This window comes from Cantharellus anzutake, assembly GCF_015039405.1.
Source record: "Cantharellus anzutake strain C23 chromosome Unknown EI90scaffold_9, whole genome shotgun sequence".
Classification (NCBI taxonomy): domain Eukaryota; kingdom Fungi; phylum Basidiomycota; class Agaricomycetes; order Cantharellales; family Hydnaceae; genus Cantharellus; species Cantharellus anzutake.
Window position 1 is genome coordinate 402243 of NW_024066959.1, and position 23863 is coordinate 426105.

The 23863-nt window shown below is 49.5% G+C and overlaps 10 protein-coding genes across 10 annotated transcripts; 8 read left to right on the forward strand and 2 right to left on the reverse strand.

Moving 5' to 3' along the window:
* Positions 1-258: 258 nt before the first annotated feature.
* Positions 259-732, forward strand: EI90DRAFT_2895282 (kinase-like domain-containing protein; the record flags this gene model as incomplete). The annotated part of the gene is made up of 2 exons (XM_039054015.1): positions 259-480; positions 529-732. Coding segments are annotated over 2 exons (426 nt in total), but the record flags the coding sequence as incomplete, so codon positions are not given.
* An 809-nt stretch (positions 733-1541) lies between these two features.
* On the forward strand, positions 1542-3031 carry EI90DRAFT_3042815 (uncharacterized protein). The gene is made up of 2 exons (XM_039059206.1): positions 1542-2865; positions 2924-3031. Exons 1-2 carry the CDS (start codon positions 1794-1796, stop codon positions 3001-3003), a joined length of 1152 nt encoding a protein of 383 aa, XP_038919862.1. The 5' UTR covers positions 1542-1793; the 3' UTR covers positions 3004-3031.
* Positions 3032-3066: 35 nt separating this feature from the next.
* Positions 3067-3572, reverse strand: EI90DRAFT_2910011 (galactose-binding domain-like protein; the record flags this gene model as incomplete). The annotated part of the gene is made up of 2 exons (XM_039054384.1): positions 3067-3414; positions 3471-3572. Coding segments are annotated over 2 exons (450 nt in total), but the record flags the coding sequence as incomplete, so codon positions are not given.
* A 1049-nt stretch (positions 3573-4621) lies between these two features.
* On the reverse strand, positions 4622-5802 carry EI90DRAFT_2910113 (proteasome endopeptidase complex beta subunit; the record flags this gene model as incomplete). Its single annotated transcript, XM_039054388.1, is given in 8 exon segments — positions 4622-4652; positions 4702-4784; positions 4802-5042; positions 5100-5246; positions 5309-5438; positions 5493-5569; positions 5625-5716; positions 5767-5802. 8 exon segments carry the CDS (start codon positions 5800-5802, stop codon positions 4622-4624), a joined length of 837 nt encoding a protein of 278 aa, XP_038919864.1.
* A 559-nt stretch (positions 5803-6361) lies between these two features.
* On the forward strand, positions 6362-7650 carry EI90DRAFT_3042823 (uncharacterized protein; the record flags this gene model as incomplete). Its single annotated transcript, XM_039059207.1, has 3 exons — positions 6362-6455; positions 6552-6924; positions 6976-7650. Coding segments are annotated over exons 1-3 (731 nt in total), but the record flags the coding sequence as incomplete, so codon positions are not given.
* A 722-nt stretch (positions 7651-8372) lies between these two features.
* Positions 8373-9384, forward strand: EI90DRAFT_3152096 (uncharacterized protein; the record flags this gene model as incomplete). The annotated part of the gene is made up of 3 exons (XM_039065773.1): positions 8373-8721; positions 8792-9274; positions 9329-9384. 3 exons carry the CDS (start codon positions 8373-8375, stop codon positions 9382-9384), a joined length of 888 nt encoding a protein of 295 aa, XP_038919866.1.
* A 408-nt stretch (positions 9385-9792) lies between these two features.
* On the forward strand, positions 9793-10918 carry EI90DRAFT_3152097 (uncharacterized protein). Its single transcript, XM_039065774.1, has 4 exons — positions 9793-9824; positions 9854-10353; positions 10414-10506; positions 10565-10918. Exons 2-4 carry the CDS (start codon positions 10017-10019, stop codon positions 10597-10599), a joined length of 465 nt encoding a protein of 154 aa, XP_038919867.1. The 5' UTR covers positions 9793-9824; positions 9854-10016; the 3' UTR covers positions 10600-10918.
* Positions 10919-11654: 736 nt separating this feature from the next.
* EI90DRAFT_3144467 (uncharacterized protein) lies at positions 11655-12403 on the forward strand (the record flags this gene model as incomplete). The annotated part of the gene is made up of 4 exons (XM_039065148.1): positions 11655-11946; positions 12003-12053; positions 12113-12236; positions 12292-12403. The coding sequence occupies 4 exons, from the start codon at positions 11655-11657 to the stop codon at positions 12401-12403; spliced, it is 579 nt and encodes a 192-aa protein (XP_038919868.1).
* A 291-nt stretch (positions 12404-12694) lies between these two features.
* On the forward strand, positions 12695-14125 carry EI90DRAFT_2910232 (sure-like protein; the record flags this gene model as incomplete). Its single annotated transcript, XM_039054391.1, has 6 exons — positions 12695-12808; positions 12936-12969; positions 13030-13080; positions 13134-13225; positions 13297-13701; positions 13787-14125. 6 exons carry the CDS (start codon positions 12695-12697, stop codon positions 14123-14125), a joined length of 1035 nt encoding a protein of 344 aa, XP_038919869.1.
* A 3804-nt stretch (positions 14126-17929) lies between these two features.
* Positions 17930-19021, forward strand: EI90DRAFT_3118835 (uncharacterized protein; the record flags this gene model as incomplete). The annotated part of the gene is made up of 1 exon (XM_039063146.1): positions 17930-19021. The coding sequence occupies one exon, from the start codon at positions 17930-17932 to the stop codon at positions 19019-19021; it is 1092 nt and encodes a 363-aa protein (XP_038919870.1).
* Between the last annotated feature and the right edge of the window lie 4842 nt (positions 19022-23863).

Here is a 23863-nt window from a genome sequence, read left to right on the forward strand (position 1 = left end):
AAGTCGACCGCATGCACCTAGTGAGCTGTTTGCCATTTTACCACCTGCCTGCCTAACCCCTAGACACAGCTGCTAGGTGCTGCTCTGGGTCTTCAGTATCTTCACCTTCAGGGTATCCCTCACGGGTGAGTCTCGCGCAGGGCCACAACATCAACAGCTGCTTACCCAAGGACCATAGGGACTTGCGTGGGGTATGTTGCGACTGGCCATTTGCGTCTTCCCTGTCATGCAACTGAAGCTGGAAGTGACACATAGATCAACGTCCTCATCAAAGACAATGGGGACGCTTGTTTGACGAATTTCGGTCTTCTCCAAGCGCTGGAGGCTGCCTGTGACGTGATAGTCGCTATTGCCCTCTTCAATTTGCGCTCCGTAAGGTGGATGGCACCAGAGATCTATGACCCCGAGCTCATTGGCAAGGAACGTGGTACTATCAGCGCTGAGGCTGACTGTCATTCCTTCGGAATGTTGATATTAGAGGTACTTAGTCTAAGCCCCGATGGTAACTTTTGTTAATTAACCACATAGCTTGTTACTGGCCAAGAGCCTTTTTCATATATCCCCCAAGACGATGTTGTGATTGTCGAACTCGTCCGCGGAGGACGTCCAATTCGGCCCACGACCTCATATAATAATCGGCGACCTCAATACCAAACTATGGATGATCCACTATGGGAAATCTGCGAGTCGTGCTGGACGTTCCCGCCAAACAAGCGTATGAATGCAGAAGAGATCGTCGAAGCGATTCGCTCGTATCAGCACACTGTCCGAGCCGAGGAATCCCACTCCAGGTTGCCTCCCCAGTTAGTTGAACTTATTACTCCTCTTGAGACGCCTATCGCGCCACTTCCTCCGCTCCCCATCATGCCCAAGACACCCGAATTGCGTCTAGAAAGGTCACTCGGGGACTCTAGTAATGAGACGGTGCGACCGTCGAAGTCTCAAGCACCACGCGAGGGGCCCTATATGCACCAAATATCCCCATCTGCATCATCCCAGAGATCACGAGCCGGGGGGTCCCCCTTGGAGACATCATTGTCGCATCGAAAAGATGTCGCAGAGGGGGACGAGTCCCCTGGGGCGCCTCCAACTGTTCATTTGGGGGATTCATCGACTTCGTCCCCCACTGCCTCTCTGCCTCAAAAAGCAGCAACGGTGGAGTCAGCGCCATCCAAATCCCCCGACACAATTCCGTCCGAAGAAATTGCTTCATCGGAGACTGCTTCGCCACGACACAGAGACCCTATTCCATATTCTGCGGATTACAGCGGTCCTCAGTCCATCCTCAGTGCCCCATACTACCAGCCACTACCACCTTCCCTGCCTCCATCTCCAGCACCTGAATCCGTATTCAGGGAGCCACATTTGAAACCTCTCCCTTCTTCGAAGGCTCCTTCCAAAGCACCTGATTCTGTGCTGAGTGAACCTTACAGGCAGCCTCTTCCCCCATCTAGGGCAACAACACAAGCATTTCAGTCCCCATTGAGCGAACCTTACTACCGTCCTCTTCCTCCGTCACTGCCCACATCTAAACCCGCAACCAGAGCGGCCCGGTCACCTCGTGTAGACCCCTATTATCAGCCCCTTCCACCATCCCTGCCGCCCTCAGCACCCCCTTCTATACGGTATATCGTTCTAACCATGATATTTGATCTTAACATACTAACACCCTTGCCGATAGATCTCCCGCAATTGCTCGCGTTGCAGCTACAGATGACAGTAAATCGAGCTCCAAACGTTCCCCGGATTCTTCTTCCTCATCTTCCACCATCACTGTGTCAAAGGTTCGAACAATGATGAGTGCCGCGAACTCTCTGAGGACGGCCCCTCATATTGAGCCCGTCAAGTCCCCTATAAGTTCACATTCGTCATTGAAACACCAGATGCCTCAACACTCCGAACGGGTTCGATCAATGTCTGAGAAGTCTGCCGAGCAGTCACAAGGATCTCATCCATCCCAAGCCTCGATTCCTCTGACGGCCAGAAGCCCAAAACACCCCGATTTGGCTTCAGCTTTCAGACAGAATGCTTCCCTCTCGGTCTCACCAGGGTACACCGAGCAACAAAATACCAGTGGTCTATTTGGCAATCGTTTGTCAACGATCCCGGATGTCGATGACGTTCAAGAGATGGATGGCGACTCGTCGGAACAGCACGCCGTTGAAGGGGACCAAGATCAGCCTGATCCTGCCGGTTGGGATTTCCTTTATCTTGTTCAAGAACATCAGAAGCAACGACAGGGGCCTGGCCAGGATGGAACATTCCTCCTTCCTCCACCTTTCGAGGCTCTTACGGAACAAAAGGCTGATTACAGCCGGCCCCACGACTTTCCTCCATCCGCCAACATCTTCCCGACTCCACTGAGTGATAGCAAACCCCTGCCGGCATTGCCGAAGTCCCCGTCTGTGGCCAGTCGAATCATTCGTGGGATACCGCTGGACGAGGATTTTGGAACCAGCAATGATGACGAGATGGCGGATCCACCGGAAATTGATGATTGGCGCCCAATCGTAATCCAAACTCCGCTCATGTCCAGGTCCCCGGCACTCCCTCCTCTCCCTCCATCCGAGAGTGGTCGTACTCCGCCTATGAGCCAGACTGATAGTAATCCACCACAAATAACACCTAACTCTTCGGCTCGAACAGCTCGTGGATCTGCTGGGCCACCTCCTTTCGAGACTCTAGACCCCGATGTGCCCACACCCGTGCCCCGAGGTCGCAGGTCTCGTGCCGGAACAAGATCACGAGCCTCATGGGTGGGCTCTGATGGGGAAGAACTAGTTGCGGAATTAACAAACCTTGCAGAGGCAACATGCTCCAAATGTGGCCGAGTTTTCTCCAGCAGAAATACTCTTCAGAAACATCGTACGTACTGATGACACAATATCGACCGCGAACATGCTGACAAACGCTATCACAACAGTGGATAATCAAGGCGGAATCTGTTACCAGAGGTCCCTCGAAGAAGAATTAGACATCGTAGGGGATGATGAGGATGAATGATGCCGCAATGTACAGATAAATATAGCGCGTTCCCAGATCTAAAGTTTATTGCCCTGGTTGGGTCTACGATTCAATCAATGTATCTCCATCCAAATCTAAATCATATACCACAACCCGTCCAAAAAAATCTGAGCTTTGTTCGAAGACAATCCGTAGCTGTTCACAACTTCTCTTTGGCTCCAGCTGTGTCTGGATGGGAAATATTTGTTTTCTGTTAACATCCTCAGGATAATACCTTTCAACGAGTTCCCATTGTCTTGCATCCGTGGTGTTCCCATCCTGTGTGGCATTCTCTCCGCTCTTGATGTAGATGGCACATCTAGTGCCCACGAACCCCCCTTGGAAGGTGAGTGATAGGTTGCGAAGAATGACAGGGTTTTCGAACGCCAGCTCAACATGTTGCGGCGTTCCCTACTTCACTCGATAAGACATAGGTCGCATCATGACCCGTGAACATGGAGCTGCACCTGTGTCGAAGACCAACAGGTTTCAGGATTCCCGTCAGTTAGGAACTTTTTGCTCAAGCTCTTGTCTAGAGTCGAGCTAACCCTGAACAATCGGTCGGATGATTTTTCAGAAATAATCGTAACGGCAACGCTAGCAACAGTACCGAATTCTGGTCTTCGCCTCGATGAGTCGCATCGCTTTGATTACATATGTTTACTACAATCCGAGGTTTCAGCAATCGACTCCCCACTCGTGGTCGGAAGACACCTTTTCTCTTGGTATATGGATTGACACCACAAGTTACGCCTGTCTGTTGGTCACCGGCCGAGCCAACAGATCATGTCGCTTAATCTTACAGTATGAAGGATTAAATCGGTGCTTGCACTGGTAATGAGGTCGCCCATCTCGTTGTGCTTCTAGCCTTTGATAGAGCGCCCTGAAGTGCCCAAGCACCTCCCGATTGATAACCAGCTTTTGATCATCATCGCTCGACCACACCCATTAATCAACCAATGCGTATGCTGGGAAGGGGAGCAACCGGAACTCCCGACGCTGCGGCAGTCGATCTCACACTTAGTTCAATGAATTAATATCATGTGCAATCAGCAAAGGTGGCTCCCCTTCCCCCTTGTTTACTGGTCGCTACCGCTCGCTCAACTGAAGGAGATTTGACGACTTGAACAAATTCTAGACGGCCAGGTCTCTTCAATGTTTTCTTTAGCACGAAGCTGAGCCGAACTTTTGTGGGGTGTGGAGGCCCCGCCAAACATCCAAGTGCCATACACTCCCATCGGTGCCATAACTCTCAAATGCTGGGGTGTTGCACTCCAGCCAGTCTTGGGGGATGGTACATCATGAGCAAAGGAAGCTCGAGCTCGAGCTGTAAATTGTGGTCGATGGTCCCAAACCCCTGCTGCGGAGCGGACGTAACCGGACCCCGGCATGGGCGGACTTGTTGCCGACATTCCAAGCACAGCTTTACGAATGCCAACCTCGCTTTTAGCGCGGTTCACTGCTGAAGAGTGTTTCGTGGATCAATGGAGGACATAGTTCCAGGTGCTTTGATGGAGACATGCCGGGGCAGTGATGTGGAGTCAGCTGGAAGCAGTATAGTTGTGGAGGCACGATCACTCGGTAAGAAATACTATACAGGCAGTGAATGTGAAATTGGCTACTGGATCTGGGCACCATATCCTCGGATCCTGTAGGACTGGTGTCAGGGACGTTGACGCGGGGGTAGAACGTACGCACCCTTCGGCAAATTTCCACTCGGTCTGGACAGACCTTGACTCCGATATGTTTACGCCCTGCGCAGTCACGGTTGCAATTTGAAACTGGAAACGCCAGGCACCATCAGATGGGACAAGCGATGATCAAAACAGTCACACGCCTTATTCAAACTTCGAGCATCACGGTAAAAAAGGACTTTCAAACATGTTTCCATGATCTTTGTAGCTTCCTCCTCTGTGAGCGTCGTTTCGTTGCCTTCCACTGATTTACGCAATAGTGGCTGCGCGATATACGCTCCATAGCCTGTTGCAAGTGTCGAGGCAGAGTAAGTCGTCCCGAGAAGATCGACATAACCTAGGAAGCTGGTATCATGAAGTTCTCGTCGTTTCAGTGGCTCCAGGAGAATCAATACCACAAACCTCTTGCCGTCTTTGAAACCACCCACGAGCAGGGCATTCCACAATGGGTTCATTTTGCTTCTTCGACCATACATCAGCCTACTGAGATATTCATAAATCTCGGAAGGTCCGAGTTGGTGACCGTCATCTTGGACAAACTCTTCAACACTGGTTTGAGCACGTGCAGAATAAGTCTCATCGAAGCTACCAGCTCAATTGATAGGGCTTACAGGAGGGTTTCCAATATGTGCTGTAACTCCTGGAAGTCGCTCATGTCACCACTGGCGCCGACCACAGTATATTCTCCCACTGGGTGTATGCGCTCAACATCCTTGAATCGCGCGAGAGACCCATATGAGGCTGTACTTTATACCATGAGACGGGAATAAAGATAAATTGCTTAATTAACCGTACCTAATGTATCAGCTGCCAACATTATCCCATCCTTGTATTTGAGAGCCAATACACTGGCCCCCGTGACGATTGGTTGTCTGGAGATGCAGCCTAAGCATCGCCGTGTAGTATACGATTGAGTTAGAACTTTACTTGGTACGCTGAACGCCATCAGCAAACGCGTCGGCCTTGGGTCGATGCGCGTGTATAGGGAAAGTAGCATAACTATCGAAGGTTTCGTCCCGCTAATTGCACTTGGGGTTACCTATCACAAACCAAAGGCAGCAGCGCTTACAGGCTTTCCCCAATGCGTCCCGGGGAAGTGGTCCATGTGGTGAATGCAAACGTTAAGAAGGGTGGCGAACTAGAATACGCGTCCTTGTGTGGTAGTAACGTGACATCGAGTTGTTCCCATCACGAGGCGCTTTCGCAGATTGAATCGACGATTCACGTTGGATTCACCCACCAATGCGAATTGCTTCTCCTTTGACCCTGCGCGCCTGTCGGCGAAGAGCCCCCCTTTCGCAGTGCCTTGTAAGATTTTTTTCCACCATTCGAAACCAGCATGCGCTCCACTTGGAGGCGGTGGGGTCTGCTGTGTCTGTGGTTTTTGAGGTTGTGCCTCGTTGCCTTCAGAACTGCCCAGGGTTTGAGGTTGTCATCTCATCAGTATGACCGGTAGCGGTTCATGCACGTGCTACGTCGGTTAGCTCGAGGCTTTGCACACTGCAGAATGAAGCACTGGTTGGGTTCATCTTAATGCTGTGTATCATATTGAATCTACTTTGGTCCTTGGAATCACGACGATTATCTTCAGTAGAGATGCCCAGCCTTCAGGGAGCTTTTCTTGCCGGAACATATGGCTGTTTCCCTTTGCCCAGCTAGTAATTCGGGGTTTTCCCTGGGTGCCGCTATTATCATAAATGACTGCAAATGCGCGATCCGAATGCCCCTAATTGTAACCCTAAGCACTAATAAATGGCGGTGAGATCGGAATTCATTTCTTACCAGTATATAAAGCCTGCTAATGCAGCCCTGACGTCTTTCCTCCAAACTCCCCCGAGAATGCAAACACCCCAGGCCTCCCAACTTTATCTCGCAGATGGCTATATGAGAGACTTCTCTCAGTTCATCCAGGATGTGGAAGATGATTATGTCTACCCTATTCCAGGTGACTCTCGTCCCACCCGTGAGCTTGGATGGCACTGTATCAAATACGAGGGAAACATCGACGGAAAAGGCAACACCATCATTTTTCGCTGTGTCAGATCCCATCGAGAGGTACGCATCTCGGGGGCTGATGGATGGGAGTCCAGTTGGGAGCACTACCCAGGAGGGGAAGTGTTTCCTTCGGACATAATTAAGCACGCAGCTGATGCCGCATTCCGCGGCCTCCTCTCTGCGGATGCTGCAGCTACCACGACCTCAAACGTTCAGCTGACAGAGGAGATATGTGCGTACCTTAACATGGCCATCGCACTTCCATCTTAACAGTTTCTTGAAGGTCGGCAGGCCGAAATTTCTGCTCTCACCTTCTCTTCCCAAGCAGTCGAGCCTTCTTGGTCCGAATCTTCTTCCAGAGTTGTATCGATGTTTGGCGAGGATGATCAGGATCAGGATCTCGAAATTGGCCCCGACGATGCCGTCGATGAGCAACTTGCTCGCCATCACTTGGAAGAGCCAAACAACGACAATGAAGACGCTCAAGACGAAGATGATAATAGTACTCGTAGGTGGCTGTTTTTTGTATGTGGTGTCTCAGTTATATACACAGTGCACAGTACGAGGGAAGAAAACAGTCCGCTTCACTTCCAGCACTATCGGCTAATCGCCCCCCACCGTCACGCACTCTCTAAGCTCCAGCTATTACGGCATCTCACACAGGCTCGGAGCCTTAGATGTTCATTTATGCAACTTCGTTAACCCAACAGGTGGGCTCCGAAACTCATTCTGTTGTTCCAGTTATGTGAATCACACCATAGGTCCTATGTCGACGATGGTCAGATCGTCCGATGAGATTAGTTTACTGCTTATAAGTCAGATTGGCGAAGACTACCGAACTTCGTGACTGTAGCCCGAATAATTGACACTTCCTCTTTCCTCTACTTTGTAACGTTTATACTGCTAGAATAGTTATCCTAATATCAAGAGTTCTGCCCCCGTTTCACATTCAATTTCACATCCATGCACCAATTGTGGAGCTCATGTGAAGAGACGCGAATCACAAACGATGCCACCTCTATTCTAAGCACGGACTGCCCCTCTTTACAAACTAGACGGGCCGCTGTGCAGTCCGGTAAAATTTGGGTCTCCGTGAGCCGAACGACTATTCAATGTGAGACATTAGGTGGCCGCAAAATGTGGTATTTCAGCAACTCCTGAGCATCAAGCGCTCCTTATTTTTTGGCTTCACGAACATCTTACTTGTCCAGAACGAAGACAAGATACAACATCTGAATGATGGGTGAATCCAAAAAGGTTATTCTGGTGTGCAGTTTGCTGTTGCCAACCTGATGTAACCACCCCTCAACTCCTTCCTCGTATATGACAAAGAACTGACCGGCTCGTTTCGGCCCCCGTTTGGAAAACTGCGGACAGGCTACGGGTGAGGGTGTAACCGTTACGATAGATATTGCGAATACGACTAGGCGAGGGACAATCATGGCAAGTCATCGTTCAAAAAGAGGGTTGCCGTTGTATTGGCATAGCACAGAAAAAGTGTTATTGGACCCCTGAAGCAGGAAATAGGATCTTTTTGAGGTACTAGAATCTGATGCTTAATTTCCGATTCAAACTCCGAAGCTCAGCAGAAGGGACGCAGAGGTGACACTCTGACAGAGGATAAAAGGGGCTGCGAGATCGCCCTCCTGACAGCAAAGTTACCTCACGCCCTCTTCGGTTATGAGCCTCCTTGATGACGACTTCGAAGGCTATTTACTTGGGGAAGTCCGGGCCGCAGAGGTGCACCCCTTCTCTGCGGATTTTGGGGTTTCGCACCAATCTACAGTGTCACCACTGTCACCACTGCTTACTATCGTTCATAACGGCTCGATGGGGCGATTTCACAGCGAACGGTCCATTTCCATATGGTACCGTAGACGTGTTGTGACACTTTACGAAGTCGATTCTAGCTGGTATTCTCGAGATGTCAGGATTAACCCAGCATATGCCATAAAGCTGATCGCTGTGCATACGTTTCGCTCCCTGGGGGAGCACGGCCGTGCCAGCCAAGTTCTGACTGCAGACCTTGGTAAGTTGAACTGAGTTTTAGGAATTATTCCACGCGATACATATGACTCGCCCATGTGTTTATGGTAAAGCCCTCTCAGCGGGATACATGCTGCCCCCATCCACTCAAGAAGCCGAAGTTGACAGTATGTCTAATCATTCCCTCGATGACGGAGATTCCCTAGACATGTTCGAAGACATCACACGGGGGGGAGAGCACGATGAAATCGCTGTAGGGGGACCGAATGAAGAGACCCAAGCGAGATTTGCTGAAAGCGTGTTGAACGAGGGTGACGAACACATCGGAGTCCCGCTACCCCTCAATACGGGGCCCACTACGCGGTACTTTGGTCACCACACCAGGCAAAACGGCTCCGACGCACGCCTGGCAGGCCATCCATCCATAACATACTACTGCATCAGGTCAAGGCGAACTGTAACCCTTGCGGTACCGCAGAGCTGGAATTGGACGGGTGTCATGCACCCTGGAAGAATCATCCAATGGGCTATTATTCTGCTGTATAATGGCATGGGCGGCGAAGGCGATGTAGAAGCCCTCCTCGATGACAACTTGTGTGAGCATTCTCTTCGTCGAATGATGTGAATAACTAACTCCCTACGTAAAACAGATGCTCAAGCTTTAGAGCAGGAAGACGAGACGAACATAGATTCAGAGGTTGAGTGAATTCAATTCCTGACGAAGAGGAAGGGATCCCTCAAGGGCGCTACTCAAGGAAGAAGCGCAGTGGTTACGGCCTGTGTCTTCAACAGCGTCTCATAGGAGCGTTGACGACAGGCCCTTTATCTCGATGATTTGCCATGAGTAGCCTCATGGACTTCCTCTTCCTTTGTTCTCGGGAGTTTGTGTCGCGACGAGCAACACAACGGTGACCTTTAGTCACCTTTCCAATGAAACTCGTTCATTGCATTATTTAGGTAGTCAGTTTTATTTTTACCGTAGGTTGTAAGTCTGGCCCAGAAACCAGAATGATAATTATGTTCATGCCATCTCTTCGTTCGAGCACTCGAACCAACAGGCATTGCATTATGTAAGGAGTTGTCAGGACACTTGCGAATCAATTCATTTGGGTGGAGCCGGCCCGCACTGCCTCCCCTAACATAAGTTGTTGCATCGCCCAAAGCAAGAAACTGCACCAGTGGCCACAAAGGCGCGAGAATGCCATCGAACTCACTGATCAAGAATATGAATGCGTTCCCACGCGGCCACAACCTTCGTACTTCAACACAACCAACATCTCCCCTCTGGGTATATAACACACGGTCTTGAGCGGTATCCGCCTGTTTTCCATTGACACTATGAGGGACCCCTACTCTCGCGACTTTGAAGATTGGATCATGGATGAAGTATATCCCGACGATATCTATCCAATCAGTCCTACTCCTCGGCCTATGATCACATACAACTTCAGGAACCCTTTCACGATCTTGCACAATGGGCCGGATGGAAAATTCAAGGGCGCGAGGACCATCACATTCACATGCTCGCGCTCAAACACTAGATTGACAGTTGTTGAATCGAATGGATGGGAGGACCATGTCGTTGACCCGGAGAGGACACTCAGGCGGGTGGCTGCTTCTGGATTTTATGAAGTACTGGGGAAGAGTGGACATGTTTTTCTGGATGAGTCCAGATGTGAGTCTCGGATCCCCTACACCTAAATACGCATTCTGCTGATGCTAGAGCATCCTCAAGGCAGCGACGCCGAAGAACAAGAAACGAATTTTGATTCGCAGCAAGTCGAATACCAGTCTCAACCCTTGGATTTCGACAACGAGATGGAAACATGTGCGTCCCCCCTTAGAGCCTTAGTGTTGACAAGCCCGTTCACCAGTTGTATTTACAGCAGCAGGGAAACGAGGCGTTCGGTTCTATGGATAAACGAGTTTGTCGATCACTCATGTTGCCTCCACACTCCGTCCATACGATATCGTAGCTTTTGTCCTTATCATGTGTGTTTTATAATACGGAACTACTGCCATTGATCTTGCATGGAGGGTGCAACTCGTTTGGAGACAGCGATGTTAGGGTTTCTGCCGTTATTTGGAACCCGATTTAGGGTGACCATGCTGTCGCTTTCTTCTCACCGAGAAGGAAACCCAGTTGATCTCACATACTTGGGCATTTCCGTCAAACAAAATCTCCAGGCGCCAACAGACCTCTCAGTGCAATGGGAGTAGGCCATTACTTGGACTGCTAGAGACTGAGTCCTGTCTAGACAGCAGCATTAGTGTTGCATGGCAGCCGCTTTCGAAAAAATCTGCAGGTTTCGATTTCATCGCCAGGGTCCCAAAAGTTGGCAAGATCGTGAGGGATAGATATCCTTATTTGGGTAAGTCGCCTAGCGTCAGGGTCCAAATTTGCCAATTTTGATGGAGGCGCAAGCCCCTTACATGGATATAGAGCGAGGCTATGGTTCATTGCTTTTGCAGAGCAACAAGGGAGTTCAGTTACGAAATTATGCGGACGGGCCGCGGCCCGGGGCGGGAGCGGCTCTGGTTAAAAATTGTCCGATGCTCTCGCATCGACCAAAACCTATTTCTCCTTGGCTCAGGTCCCAGTAGTATATAGGCCAGATCGGCCTCCGAAAGCTGGGCGTGGGGCCGGTACCAGCCTAGCCCACGTCATATGTACCATGCTTTTAGGGTGAATCACCAATTGCCAGCCAAATATGACTTCACATCACTCTCTGTTCATCCCTGAAACGAAAGGACGTGGGGGACAGTATCATCCTAGCATAAGGTCGTGGGGTGAAAGACTTTGCTGTGACGACAAGTCGAGCAATACTTCTTAATTTAGAAATGTCTAGAAACGCGTGACCTCGGGGTCACCCGCGTCATCGCTGAGATTTAATATACCTTCAACTGCGGGCGTCGCTTGTGGCTCGACGCGCATCTGATTAACACTCCTCATATTCCCTCCCACTTGCACTTGCAATGCCAAACAACCGAGATATGTCTGCTTCCTTTGCTCGAGAAGTACAGTACACACCACCACCCGACCGTCCAATGGTTGCCTCTTCATCTCGGGCAAACTGGTTTCCATCTCATGGCTCAAGAATGGGGGAATCGTCATACCAAGCAGGTGGGATACCGACCTTTGGAGACTCTTATGGTGGCGGAGGGGATGAGGAGCACGGACCTAGCGGGATAAACGAATGGGAGACGAGATTTGGATGGCGAGTTGACTTCGAAGCAGCTGTTGCCTATTTGTTGGGGCCGATTTCCGGTGTGTAGGCAGAATTACAATACGGTGAGGGAGGTGAACTCATCCCAGCGATTTAGCCCTTGCATTGCTTATACTAGAGACCAAAAACGATTTTGTTCGATTTCACGGCAAGTTGTCCTGCTGCTATATTGTCTATACTTGTTAACACGTCCTTCTCCGTGGGCAGCATATCAATCTGGGATATTTTCAACTGGAGTTTTGATACTTCAGTTTATCCTGCATTTCATATTTCCGCGATGGCTGATGATCATACTGTATGTATGGTTAGCTGTGTGTCTGCTGGCATTGGCGTAAGTCACCTACGGCATTTTCTTTTTCGCATGTTCGAACTGCTCTCCCATCCAGGGCTCGCGCATTCCATGACGCCAACACAGGTAACATTGGTCAAGGGGGTTTGGTCAGATACCACTTACCGCGCCTTGGGGACATTGCAGAACGCTGGGTGGGGGAGGAGTAACACCAGTGATATCTCTCCAAGATAGTTGGGGAGGTGCATTCGCATTGGCCTCATGCTCTGGTCCATTAACCCTAATCCATTCTTCGCACTGTATTGGCCTCTCATTTTTATGCATTGGACTTAAATAAGAATATTAATGCGTCTCGCTCGCGGGATCAGGTGTGAGCCTCCGAGTGCACAATTTCCATATTTAGTCTCCGCCATTTCCGGAAGATCGCACTGCGACTCTCATTTAAGTCAACTTGTGTTCCAACTCCGATTTCTCAGCGCCTGAACCTGGTGAAGAGAACGATGGCCCCTATTCGTGTCCTGTTGACGAACGATGACGGTCCTCCATCCCGGGACTCGCCATTTATATTAGGTCTATTCGTATATTTATGCACACGAGGCTCGGCGCTAAATCCTGTTGAGATTCCCCCTTAGGGTTTTACTTGGAACTCGTTAAACAAGGTAAGGCGCCTCCGATGTACGCTTTTATCCGGACGTACGGTTCATATTCGTCATGAATGGCGTGTAAGGATATGACGTGAAGGTTGTGTTGCCCAGCTCGCAGAAATCATGGATCGGTGAGTCCGCGTTTGGCTAGTTTTCAGGTCAACAAAGGTTCGATGCTGAGATTTGTACAGGGAAAGCGTATCATATCAAAGAGAAGATCTATGGAAGGTATTACTATCCACGTCACAGAGGAGGTATGGCTTGCCTGCTTTGTGTACCCTCGGTCTCATCTCAGTAATTTTGCATTCAGACGCACGATCCGAGGTTTCTGACGCGTCGAGGCCATTGAAAGAGGGCGAACTAGGAGAATGGATCCTTTTAGACGCTGTACGAAATAATTCTAGCCCAGTGAAGCAGGGTGATGGTGGCTAATCCATTTATTATTTGGTGCAAAATAGACTCCAGCAACATGCGCCAATATTGCCATACATAACATATTTCCAGGAGAAATAGACCTTGTCATTTCTGGCCCAAATTTTGGACGGAACACATCTTCGGCATTTGTTCTGTCTTCAGGAACTGTAGGAGCAGCCATGTCGTCCTCCCTGTCCCTCATTCGGAGCATAGCGCTCTCATATGGGGTTTTTACGCGTCATTTCCCTACGGACTATGTTCAACCGTCACATGAACTTTCTCTGAAGATCATTGGGAAGTTGTGGAATCAGTGGGGGAAGGATCCATCGGGTCTAAGGAACGGAGAGGTAGACCTGTATAATGTAAATATACCCCTAGTGCCAGAAATCCTTCGGGAAGGTGGGATGGAGGTTGCATGGACACGAATATGGAGAAATTCCTATACATCAGTGCGTCCAACCAAGACAAACTCTTTTCAGTTTGACCTTCATTCAGGTCTCCTGTCTCCAAACACACCGTGTGCAACTCGAACAGTTGTTCCAGCCCCAAGACTCGGAGACAAGCACCATGCCGGCGGGTCCCGACGCAAGGGTTGTTGCGAAGAATTCTTCATCTTCACAAGAACAGAACCAAGTTGTCTCGGCACCGGACCTCGCATTCAAATTCTCGCCTCAAATGTCCCCACTTGTAGATCCGCCGATTAGCTCCTTACCTTACGGAACGGATGCATGGGCCGTACATCATGCTAAAGCCTCCGTGACACCTCTACGGACCAGCTTTGCAGAACCCGGAAGCGATAGTATGGTTCTTGTTGGGGAGTCGTTTGATAATTCGCCATCAGTCGGAGAAGCAGGTCGGGCGTTCAAACTATGATCACGGCGATCAGCACTCCTAATGTACCTACTTTCGGCATGTGGCCGGCGAAAAGCCATCATTTTACCGACGCTCGGTGGTGGGAGTAATTGTCGGGGAGCCAGATAAGGTCGTCGGGATTCGTATGGACCGCTCAAATTCAAAGTGCAATACAAATAAATGGTTTCGCGCTTGATCTTGATCTCCAATAAAGTAGAAATCCCTGATGTGCACAACACGCATAGCTGACCGGCCCTATGCTATAGGGACGTTCACGGGGCTCACAACTCGGCCAAAACTAAGTCACAAGAGTGCCAAAACTCACCACCGTTGTGTGACAGTTTTCAGAGTCTTTTGTGTAAGTTTTGAGCATGGTGAAAGGGCGTTCACAGCAACAAGTCCAAAACACTGTCACAACAGGTTCAGTGAATCACCCCTTAAGTCCGCCGGCCTTGGAGCCATGTAGATGTATTATGTAATGACTGCACAGTTCCATGCCATCACTCCATGAACGCGAGCGAGCGCTTAATCCGGGCTGCGCTGAAGCATGTTACTCACCTCCAGACTAGCCACTAGCGGCGTCATCTCTTGTTATGGGCAGAGACACCTGACCAGCCTGACCTCCTGTCTCTCAGCAACCCCGAGTCTGACGATGACCCAACACCTCTTAGGCTGATAGCAGCAGCTCTCCGATTCTACTTCCAGTTCCTCCAGCGCTTCCACTTCGAGCCAAGCTTCTGGTACTCAAGCTACATCTTCACACTACTTAGCTGACTCCGAATCCAGTCATGCTGAGGTCCCGGGCCTGCAAAAAAATCACGCATGGTCAATGTGCCATGTTTGGCACTTCCTATCTACTACACATGTATATAGCTGTAGTGTATTGGTTCAAGATAGAATTCATGCTCTCTTTTCTCACCATTAGGCACCTGGGACAGAATAAGATGTTAGGCATGGAGAGTGGATTGCCCTTCAGCCTTGCAGCTTGAATAGAGTCGCCGCGTGGTTTCAACCACATGTTTGGATTCTTAAGCAGGCATGATACCAGACGGTCAGTCCAACAGGGATTCTCAAGCCACTGAACATGATGGGCTGGGGTGGTTCAGCTTGGTAGCTTTGATGAACAACTTGGGCGCTTTGGAAGTGGCACGAGTTCTGGATCCGCAGCAGCAGGCCCCTTTGGTCCTGTAGTTAGGGGTGCCACGGTTCGGTTTGGTTCGGTTCTGGAGCGATTTTTTGAGAACTGGAACCGGAACTGGTTCGAAATTTGATGATAATGCCGAACCAGAACCGAACCAGTATGTGAACCGAACCGAACCATTATTTGGTTCTCTTGCGGTTCGGTTCGGTTCTGGAACGGTTCGAACCAACTTTGTTAAATGTGATAATTTCAATGAAATATTATATTTTCGGCAGAACATTCTAAGTGTCCATAATGAGGCCCACCCGCTCTGCGCGTTCTATCATGAGATTTGCGTCATAACCCTGCCACTCTCGGACCTTTGCTGCGTCTAATGCCTTCCTTGCCTCCCTCTCCTTGAAGTAGTTACGCTGCATATTGGCCTTCGCGATTTGAATAGCCCCGAGATGCTCGGGAGTGAGACGGTTCCGACTGTCAGTGTCACTGTGTTTAGCGGCAGAAAATGCCCTTTCACATGGAATAGAGGATGCTGGGACCGAGAGCAGATCTCGGGCGATGGAGGCTAAGACAGGATATGTAGCGCCTTTTTTCTGAAAATTAGTATAGATAAGTTCGAAGTTAAAGCATAGTTGAGACAAAATACTGGTGCCGCTCACCATCCAAAAGTCGAGGATGTCCTTTCCAGGCAGTTCAAGTGGGTCGTTGAGATAGCATTCAAGTTCCCCACAAGGATCATCGCTTGATACTTCCTGAGCCCGTCAAGCTTGGCTGGCTGCAAGACGGCGAGAGAGACCAGAAACTTCATCAGCTGAAGTGGCAACTGGCAGCGCATATACACCCTCGCCCTGGTTTTTTCCAGTTGTATTGAAGGCAGCAGACCGGGTTGCATATATGGAATGATACTCAAGAAACTGGTAATAGTCTGTGACAATCAACACTCTGGGAGATGAATGGCGCGACTCACAATGATGTGCACGCTCTCATTTTTCATTTGTGTGACATAAGATACTAGTAAGGTTTGGAGCATGACAACATTCCTACGGTTCTATGGTTCGGTTCGGTTCAGAACCGGTTCACATTTTCCCCCTAACTTAGAGAACCAAAACCGAACCATCAGAGAACTGGGTCAAAACCGAACCACGGTTCGGTTCCAGCATGGTTCGGTTCTCGGTTCGGTCCCGGTTCGAACCGGTTCTCTGAGAACCACGGCACCCCTACCTGTAGTTGGTCACAAAGGAAATGAGCGTACAGTGCTGTAATTAGTTGTAGTAATGAGTGTAGTAGGCAACGATGTTGCCGGTGTGACTGAGGCAGCCTGAGTGGGAGTGTTGAATAGGAAAAGAGGGACTGTACAGTTACATCAGAGACAAACAGATGAATACAGGACGGAATTAAGACACTTTAGACCGAGTTGTGAAAAGAGACAGTTGTGGCTTTCACCGTCTTGCGGCCTCGGAGCCGCAACACCAAAACACCCTCTTGTGGCACACTTTTCAAAACACACCCGACTTTTGAGCCACTTGTGAGTTCGAGTTTTGGCATAGTTTTGGCAGAGTTTTCCAGCCGTGAACGTCCCTTATATAAGACTACTCCTCGAGGCTGGCACACGGCATAGTCAATCGGATCCGACTCTTCATTCCTTCAAACACCCCAGGAATTCTGTGGGAAATCATTGTGGTTAGTGATGATCTTTATACCCCACTAGTTGAACTGCCATTGGCTGTGTTGTTTGAGCAAGACATGGTGAGGCACCGGTACGCATATCATGCCCATATCGGCTATGCGATATGATACCCTTTCACCATGTGTTTCGTGTTTCACTGTTGATTGCGTTCCACATGTAGCGCTTTCGCGTATCTCATTCTTTTATTACTTATGTCTGATATCTGTTATTATCTTAACTTATACCGCCGTGCGGTTACAATGATAAGTTGGTTGTGTTCCCGTTGAGAGCTACATAACAACAGGCTGGTTCTGAAGTCACTCCGGTGCCCATCTGTAGGGAATGGATGTGTGGTGATGCGTGCTGTGCACGCTTTCTTTATTCATTGTTTATTACTCTTTATTTCTCGATGTAAACAATGTATATAAATTGCGGGGAAGGGTGAAACAGGTTTTCACTCTTCTCCTCCCCTGTCGAAATTACAGCTCTATACTGCCTAATTCCTGACAGCTTGAGGATAGCAGGAGTCAACACCAAGGTCGGAACCTCAACCGACCTTACACTTTTTTAGGCATAATAGGCTTAAATTCCCACGTTTAAATCACCCGCGCGCGCTTCGAGTACGCGCGCTTATACTTCTTTTGGTATATTCTCGCGCACAACTCGCGCGCCTCTCTCCAGACTTCTTTGGAACCTTTCCCACGTGCAATCCACACGTGCGCGACTCTCAGACGCGCGCCTGTGTTGATTTGGCCGTTCTAGAAAACGCGCGCTTGCATCGACTTCGCTTACTTCTTTTGTGTCCACGGCTCCCTAGGCTCACACTCAGGATTTCTGGGTCTTCCTCGCACGCTTCCCACGTCCACACACGCTTTCTGGCAACACACGCTGAAACATTCACGCCAGCACACTCCTCGCGCGTTATTCACGTGTTGGCGGCATTCCAGACGCTCACTTGCGTTCCTTACACGCGTTTTTCGATCCCGCATTCTCACACGCGTGTGCGCGACTTATACTCGCCATGTATTGGCTTGATGGACGCGATCTCGATTCGAATGGAATTCTGCTGCGAGACTTGGCTCAGTACTGGGACAAACCCAGACGCAGAGAAGTGGAGAATAAGACTATAAGTGAAATAGACGTGCTCGCCAGCGGTCTCAAATCCGCGGTTGCTGCAGATGATCACCAGCGATGGTTGATCTCTGCCAGCGAGTATGTTGATGCCATTATTTGGTTTGCGCGGCGACAAGCTCTGTGGAGTTACGAGGATAAGGGTGTTGGCTTTGGGTCATGTCATGAGACGTTCGAGTGGCTGGATTCCGTTCATGCCAAGTGGGTTGCGACTCCGATGCCGCGCTTGTATGCGCTTGCTCGCGAAAGGTACATCAAATCCCTACCCACAGAATCCCTAGGTCCCTCGACACTCTCCATGTCCCAACAACCTCTATCCCCCTGCCCACTTGGGTTTTTCACCAAACCCACATCCAATGTCGCGTCAACGTCCAATCCCGGACATGTTAACTTGGAGACGCCTTCGGCACATCAACATCCAGTTGATTGTGCGGCCTCCAACGATGATTCGAGCCGCACTGCTGCGTGCGCTGATGCTGTTGCATCGCCGGCTGCGACTCAACATCCACATCAACCTCCGCCTCCTCCCAAGTCGATGCACCCGTCATCAACACCGTCCAACGTGTCGGCGCCGGCATCGACTGATGCGCCACTGTCGTCCAGCGCGTCCACGCCATCCTCTGATGTGTCGGCAACATCGAAACGTCGTCGTCGTCGAGGCCGGAAGAAGCGCCGATCCGAGCGTCATTCTGCTCCCATCACTCCCGTGCCATCCATTTCCTCTTCCGTCCATTCTCCAATCCCCTTTCCCCCACTTATTTTAAATGGAAATCACCAAAAAATTTTACATTTCCGTTTCTTACATATGCTGCTGTTGTTGGTGGCAAAACAATGCAGCCATGTATTCCATTCCCAATTCTCGCCACCCCCGATACACATCCTCAAAGGCCATTTAAGGATGTCCGTCGACACCGAACTAAGGATCCGCCTTAGTTTAAGTCCACCCCCTTCTCGATTTTCGAACACCCAATGTTTGTTCTAGTGGGGGAGGATGTAGGGAATGGATGTGTGGTGATGCGTGCTGTGCACGCTTTCTTTATTCATTGTTTATTACTCTTTATTTCTCGATGTAAACAATGTATATAAATTGCGGGGAAGGGTGAAACAGGTTTTCACTCTTCTCCTCCCCTGTCGAAATTACAGCTCTATACTGCCTAATTCCTGACAGCTTGAGGATAGCAGGAGTCAACACCAAGGTCGGAACCTCAACCGACCTTACACCATCCCTGCACCTGACTCTGGCCCAACTCCGAGTCCAGCACTGCTGCTGCAGCCCTATGTATAGAAAACCATAGGGATGAGGCCACAATGGGGCCGGGGTCGGACCAGATGAGAGTAGAACCACTAAATAGAATTGTCAGCACAAATATATGTAAATACATGTTTTGAGGTTGATCTCCAACACTATGCTCTTTGCCTGACCTTTTGTTTATCTATTATTGTTTGTTTGACCTTTGGCCTGTTGTAAATGCGGCATTCCAAATATGGCAACCCACTTCAGTGGTTCTGTTATAGAAATGGGAATTTCCCATTTTAGACTCTTATGGGTTCTGTATCACATGATTTGTATAGTAATTAAGTTTAACCAATCAATTACAACTGTCATATCCAGACATACCTGATCCCGACTTGACTCCCGGACCCTTCCCACCACCTCTGGAGTCCCACCTCTAATCCCATCCATTCTGATCACCACCTTTGGATCTGACATCACCTTCCATTCCCCTGACTCCTTCCCTGCCAATTGTCAGGGTGTAAGGGATTAACTTTACTTCACTATAATTCCGATTATAGTGATGCTGTTCTTTCTTTATTTATTTGTGCCAAGATATGTAAATTACATATATATACCTCGGAGTAGTTGTAAAGGCTCCTCTTTCTTTCTTTCCTTCCTGTCATATCCGTACATACCTGATCCCAATCCAACTCCTGGACTGTCCACTTCACCACCTCCGGAGTCCTACCCTACCCCCCATCCGCTCCAATACCCACCTTCGGACCGGACATCACTAATGAAATAGGAGCTATCGCGCGTAACTCAGTCTCGAAATAGAGAACTAGTATTAAGATTTTTACATATCGCGTGTAACTATAACATGAAAATACAATGAGTTATGCGCAAACACAGATAGGAAAGAAATGGTATCACCTCAGTCTCGAAATAGAGAACTGAGGGAGGGAGAAAAATTACGGCGTCCAGCGTAACTTATACGACTGGAGCCAATATCGCTTAAAGCGATTGTCAGTGACAACTGGCGATATAAGACAAAGTAAATTGGGAGCGCGTGGTACCGCGACTCTGAAACAAAAAGGTATAGTCGTTGTTAGTCACGACGATATTAAGTTAAAATAAAAACTCCCCAATCCACGCTGCAGCTCGGCTGTTGTCGATGAGCGTTGATATTCCAACAATCACTCCTCCTCACTCCTCACATCACTCCTCTCCTTCTGTCCTTCTCCTACCCTATCCCCATCTGCTCCGATATCTAATAGGAGGGCTAAAGCGGGAGCTCAGTCTCCGTAAATGAAGAACTGAATTACTACGTTTAGTACTAACCTAAAGCGGGAGCTATAGTACAGAAGAGTACAGAGTAAGTAATGTAACAACTAACTAAAAGCAATGATACTAACCTCAGTCTCCGTAAATGAAGAACTGAGGAGAAAAGGAAAGTAGAGCGAAAACAGTATATACAATTATATACATTGTGTCACGAGGCAAATACAGATGTAAGAGGGATCATGTGGTGTTGGTTGGTAAGTCACAGGTCGTTGTTACTCCAACAATATCCACCTTCGGACCTGACACCATCCTCTCATCACTCCTTGTAAGGAAGGGAGGCTGCATATGCACCCCCTCCTAACTCTTTTTACTTTGCTTTACTCTTGTTATCACTTGTAATATAGTTTATTATAATCATTTTGTAACTTTGCACAACAGCACTACATTCATGTATATACTTGGAGACCCTGCAAGCTGCATAGGCTGCATGTGCTCTTCCCCCCATGTATTGTCAGGGCTCGGTCCTCGATCAGGGACAGCCTGACCTCAGGCCTAGGTGTGTGCGGTGTTCCAGGTGGTTGGGCACTAGACCCTGTCCTCAGCTCCTCAAACTCACTGAAGGGACTAAGCGGGGATTGAGTTGAGAAGAAGGGTAAGTTTCCCTATTCCCCGCTTGGCTACTATAAAAAGGAAGTGTACTGTACAGTTCATAATGTGACTCCGGGTAGAAGCTGAGCATGTTCCCACGACTTGGAAAAGGTGTCACATGGGTTAAGGCGAGTTGCTTGCCTTGACCCACGTGGATTTTCCCACAGGCTCACATGTGGGCTGAAGTTGTGAGAGATATGTAGGGATGGGGAGGTCTGGGAAGTGGGGGAAGTCTGGGAAGGTGGTTCTGGGGTGTGGTTGGGTGCCCTGACAGCAGGGTCAGGGGCCGATCCCTGACATGTATATAAACCTTACATGTGGGTGAGTTAAGGCTTTACAGCCTTTACTCCCCCATTGATTATACAGCCTACTGTACGCACATGACCAACTACCAGCACGTCCCAAGTGTGACACAAAAATTTCCAACCGGCACCCCATTTTAACGTGTGACACTGAACCAGCAGAGGCGTGACTCGAAAGGAAAGCAGTGCCTGGAGTTGGCCGAACTGGACTGTGAGGCCCCGGCCCATGTCTATATTCTGCCCACAACATCAATTGATGTTGTGTTGTCTGATAATTATGTCACGACGCTAATTTAGCGTCACGGAAGCTTCTCTATTTATTTGTGCCGAGAATGCATTAGAATGTATATAAACCCTCGGGGTAGCTGTAAAAGGTGGATCAGCCTTTACTTCTACCCCATTAATATACAGCCCATCAAAGTGTATACTTAGACGGACCAACTGAGGCCTGAGGCGAATGGGGGAACAGAACGTACTGTCCCCAAAACAAGTAAGATCCCTTTCACTTTTTTACGCTCTATTTTCTTTTCCATTCTCAGCACCGTGTTACCAGCACCGAAACCCCATTTGGCAACGCACGCGTTGTCAGCCCCTGACAACGCACGACTTCGATCAAGTTCTCACGCGAACTTGTTGAACAACTCGACACATCCTCTTGATGTCATGGTGATACAACACCAGGAGCACGTCTAACGCTCCCACCAACACGGCCGGCCCCTCCACTGGCTGTAGGGTGGAAGATGACACCACCTCAAGTGATGGTGGTGATCTGGGCCTGCAAGGGCCCAGTGATGCGTCTCAGATGCATCTCAGATGCGTCTCACCTATATGAGGGACGTTGTCAGGGTTCAGCACCCTGCCTTAGGGTGCCCCGGACTCCCCACCTACTTTACCCCCTTTTATTCTTTGACTGTTGCCTTGTTGTTGCCTTTGTGTGTTGTGTACACGCGCGCACGGGATAGCGTGGGAACTTTCTGAGCGAGCAGCTCGCCCAGAATGTTCCCACGGGTCACAGCCACAGTTCTGGGCGAGCAACTCGCCCAGAACGTTCCCACGCTTACTGGGCACTGCCACCTGGATGTTCCCTCCGGGTCACACTACACAACTCTAGGAGCTGTATAGTTGTGGGCATGTGACCCATTCCTTTATATAGCAACCATGCGGGGAGATGAGACCTTTACCCTTCTTCTCATCTCATGCCCCGCATAGGCAAGTGTATATATTCCCTTTCTTTTACTATACATCTCATGCCCCGCATAGTGTGAGGACAGGCCAGATGGGGGTTGAGGTCAGGGAGCCTCCGAGTCCGAGGCCGGGCCCTGACAGACGTTGACCAAGTCACAACGTCTGAAGCCCTCGTAGCTGAGACTCTCGCAGCATACGTCCCAATGCACGCGTTGCGTCCTCCATCCCCAACCCACTCCCTCGCATCTGAAACAGCGCGAGTACTAAGAAATCACATTGACCAAGTTGACGACAACATCGCCGACTTGAGGGGCGATGTCTGTAACATGAATACCCAGATCTCTGGGAATAGTGATAACATCGCTTGTTTAGATTGTAACATCATTAAGGTGGAAGGAAGACTAAACGAGAAATTAAACGAAATTCTCCTCACGCTCTCTCGATGCAATGAGCCAAAGCCACCTGCAGCAACGGTGGATAACCCGTGAACCCTCCTGCGAACCCATCAACTGGTGGGGATCCTATCATCGTCTCTGAGCAGACGAAAAAAAACCCCTGTTGAGGCGCAAGCACCCCAAGAGGTCCCTGTAGTCCCCATTAATCAAATGGGTCAACCAATCATTAAACCCGCTGTTGAGGTGCAAGCACCCCAAGAGATCCCTGTAGTTCCCGTTAATCAAATGGGTCAGCCAATCATTGGGGTCCCAGTACCTGAAGGGATCCCCACTGTCACTGCCATCATCACAGAGGTGGCAAGTTCACGCCCATCCATTGAGGTACAAGAACCCGATGGATGATTTGTTCCCATCTTTAGTGGAACTAAGCCACCTACCCCGTTGATGGTGCCAGTAACCACTGACGCCAAGGGGAAAGGTAGGGAGATTGACCCAGGACAACTGGCTGGATCATCGACTGCAGGGGAGAGTGGAACTTCTCCACTCCATTTCAGGCCAGGCTTCGTGCCTGCGCCGTTCATTCTGTTGTCGCAACCCACGAACAGTGGGGTGAAAATACCACATGTTGATGCTACTCAAACGCGTAGTTTCCCTCCTGACCATGGGAGAAAGAAAACAGTGCCAATGAAGGCCACTGTGGAGACGATACAGGAAGAGGATGATGCGGAAGTTGTCAATGTTCTGTACGATTATCACACACAGAAAAAGTGCCCGATCTACATCCAGGATCATGT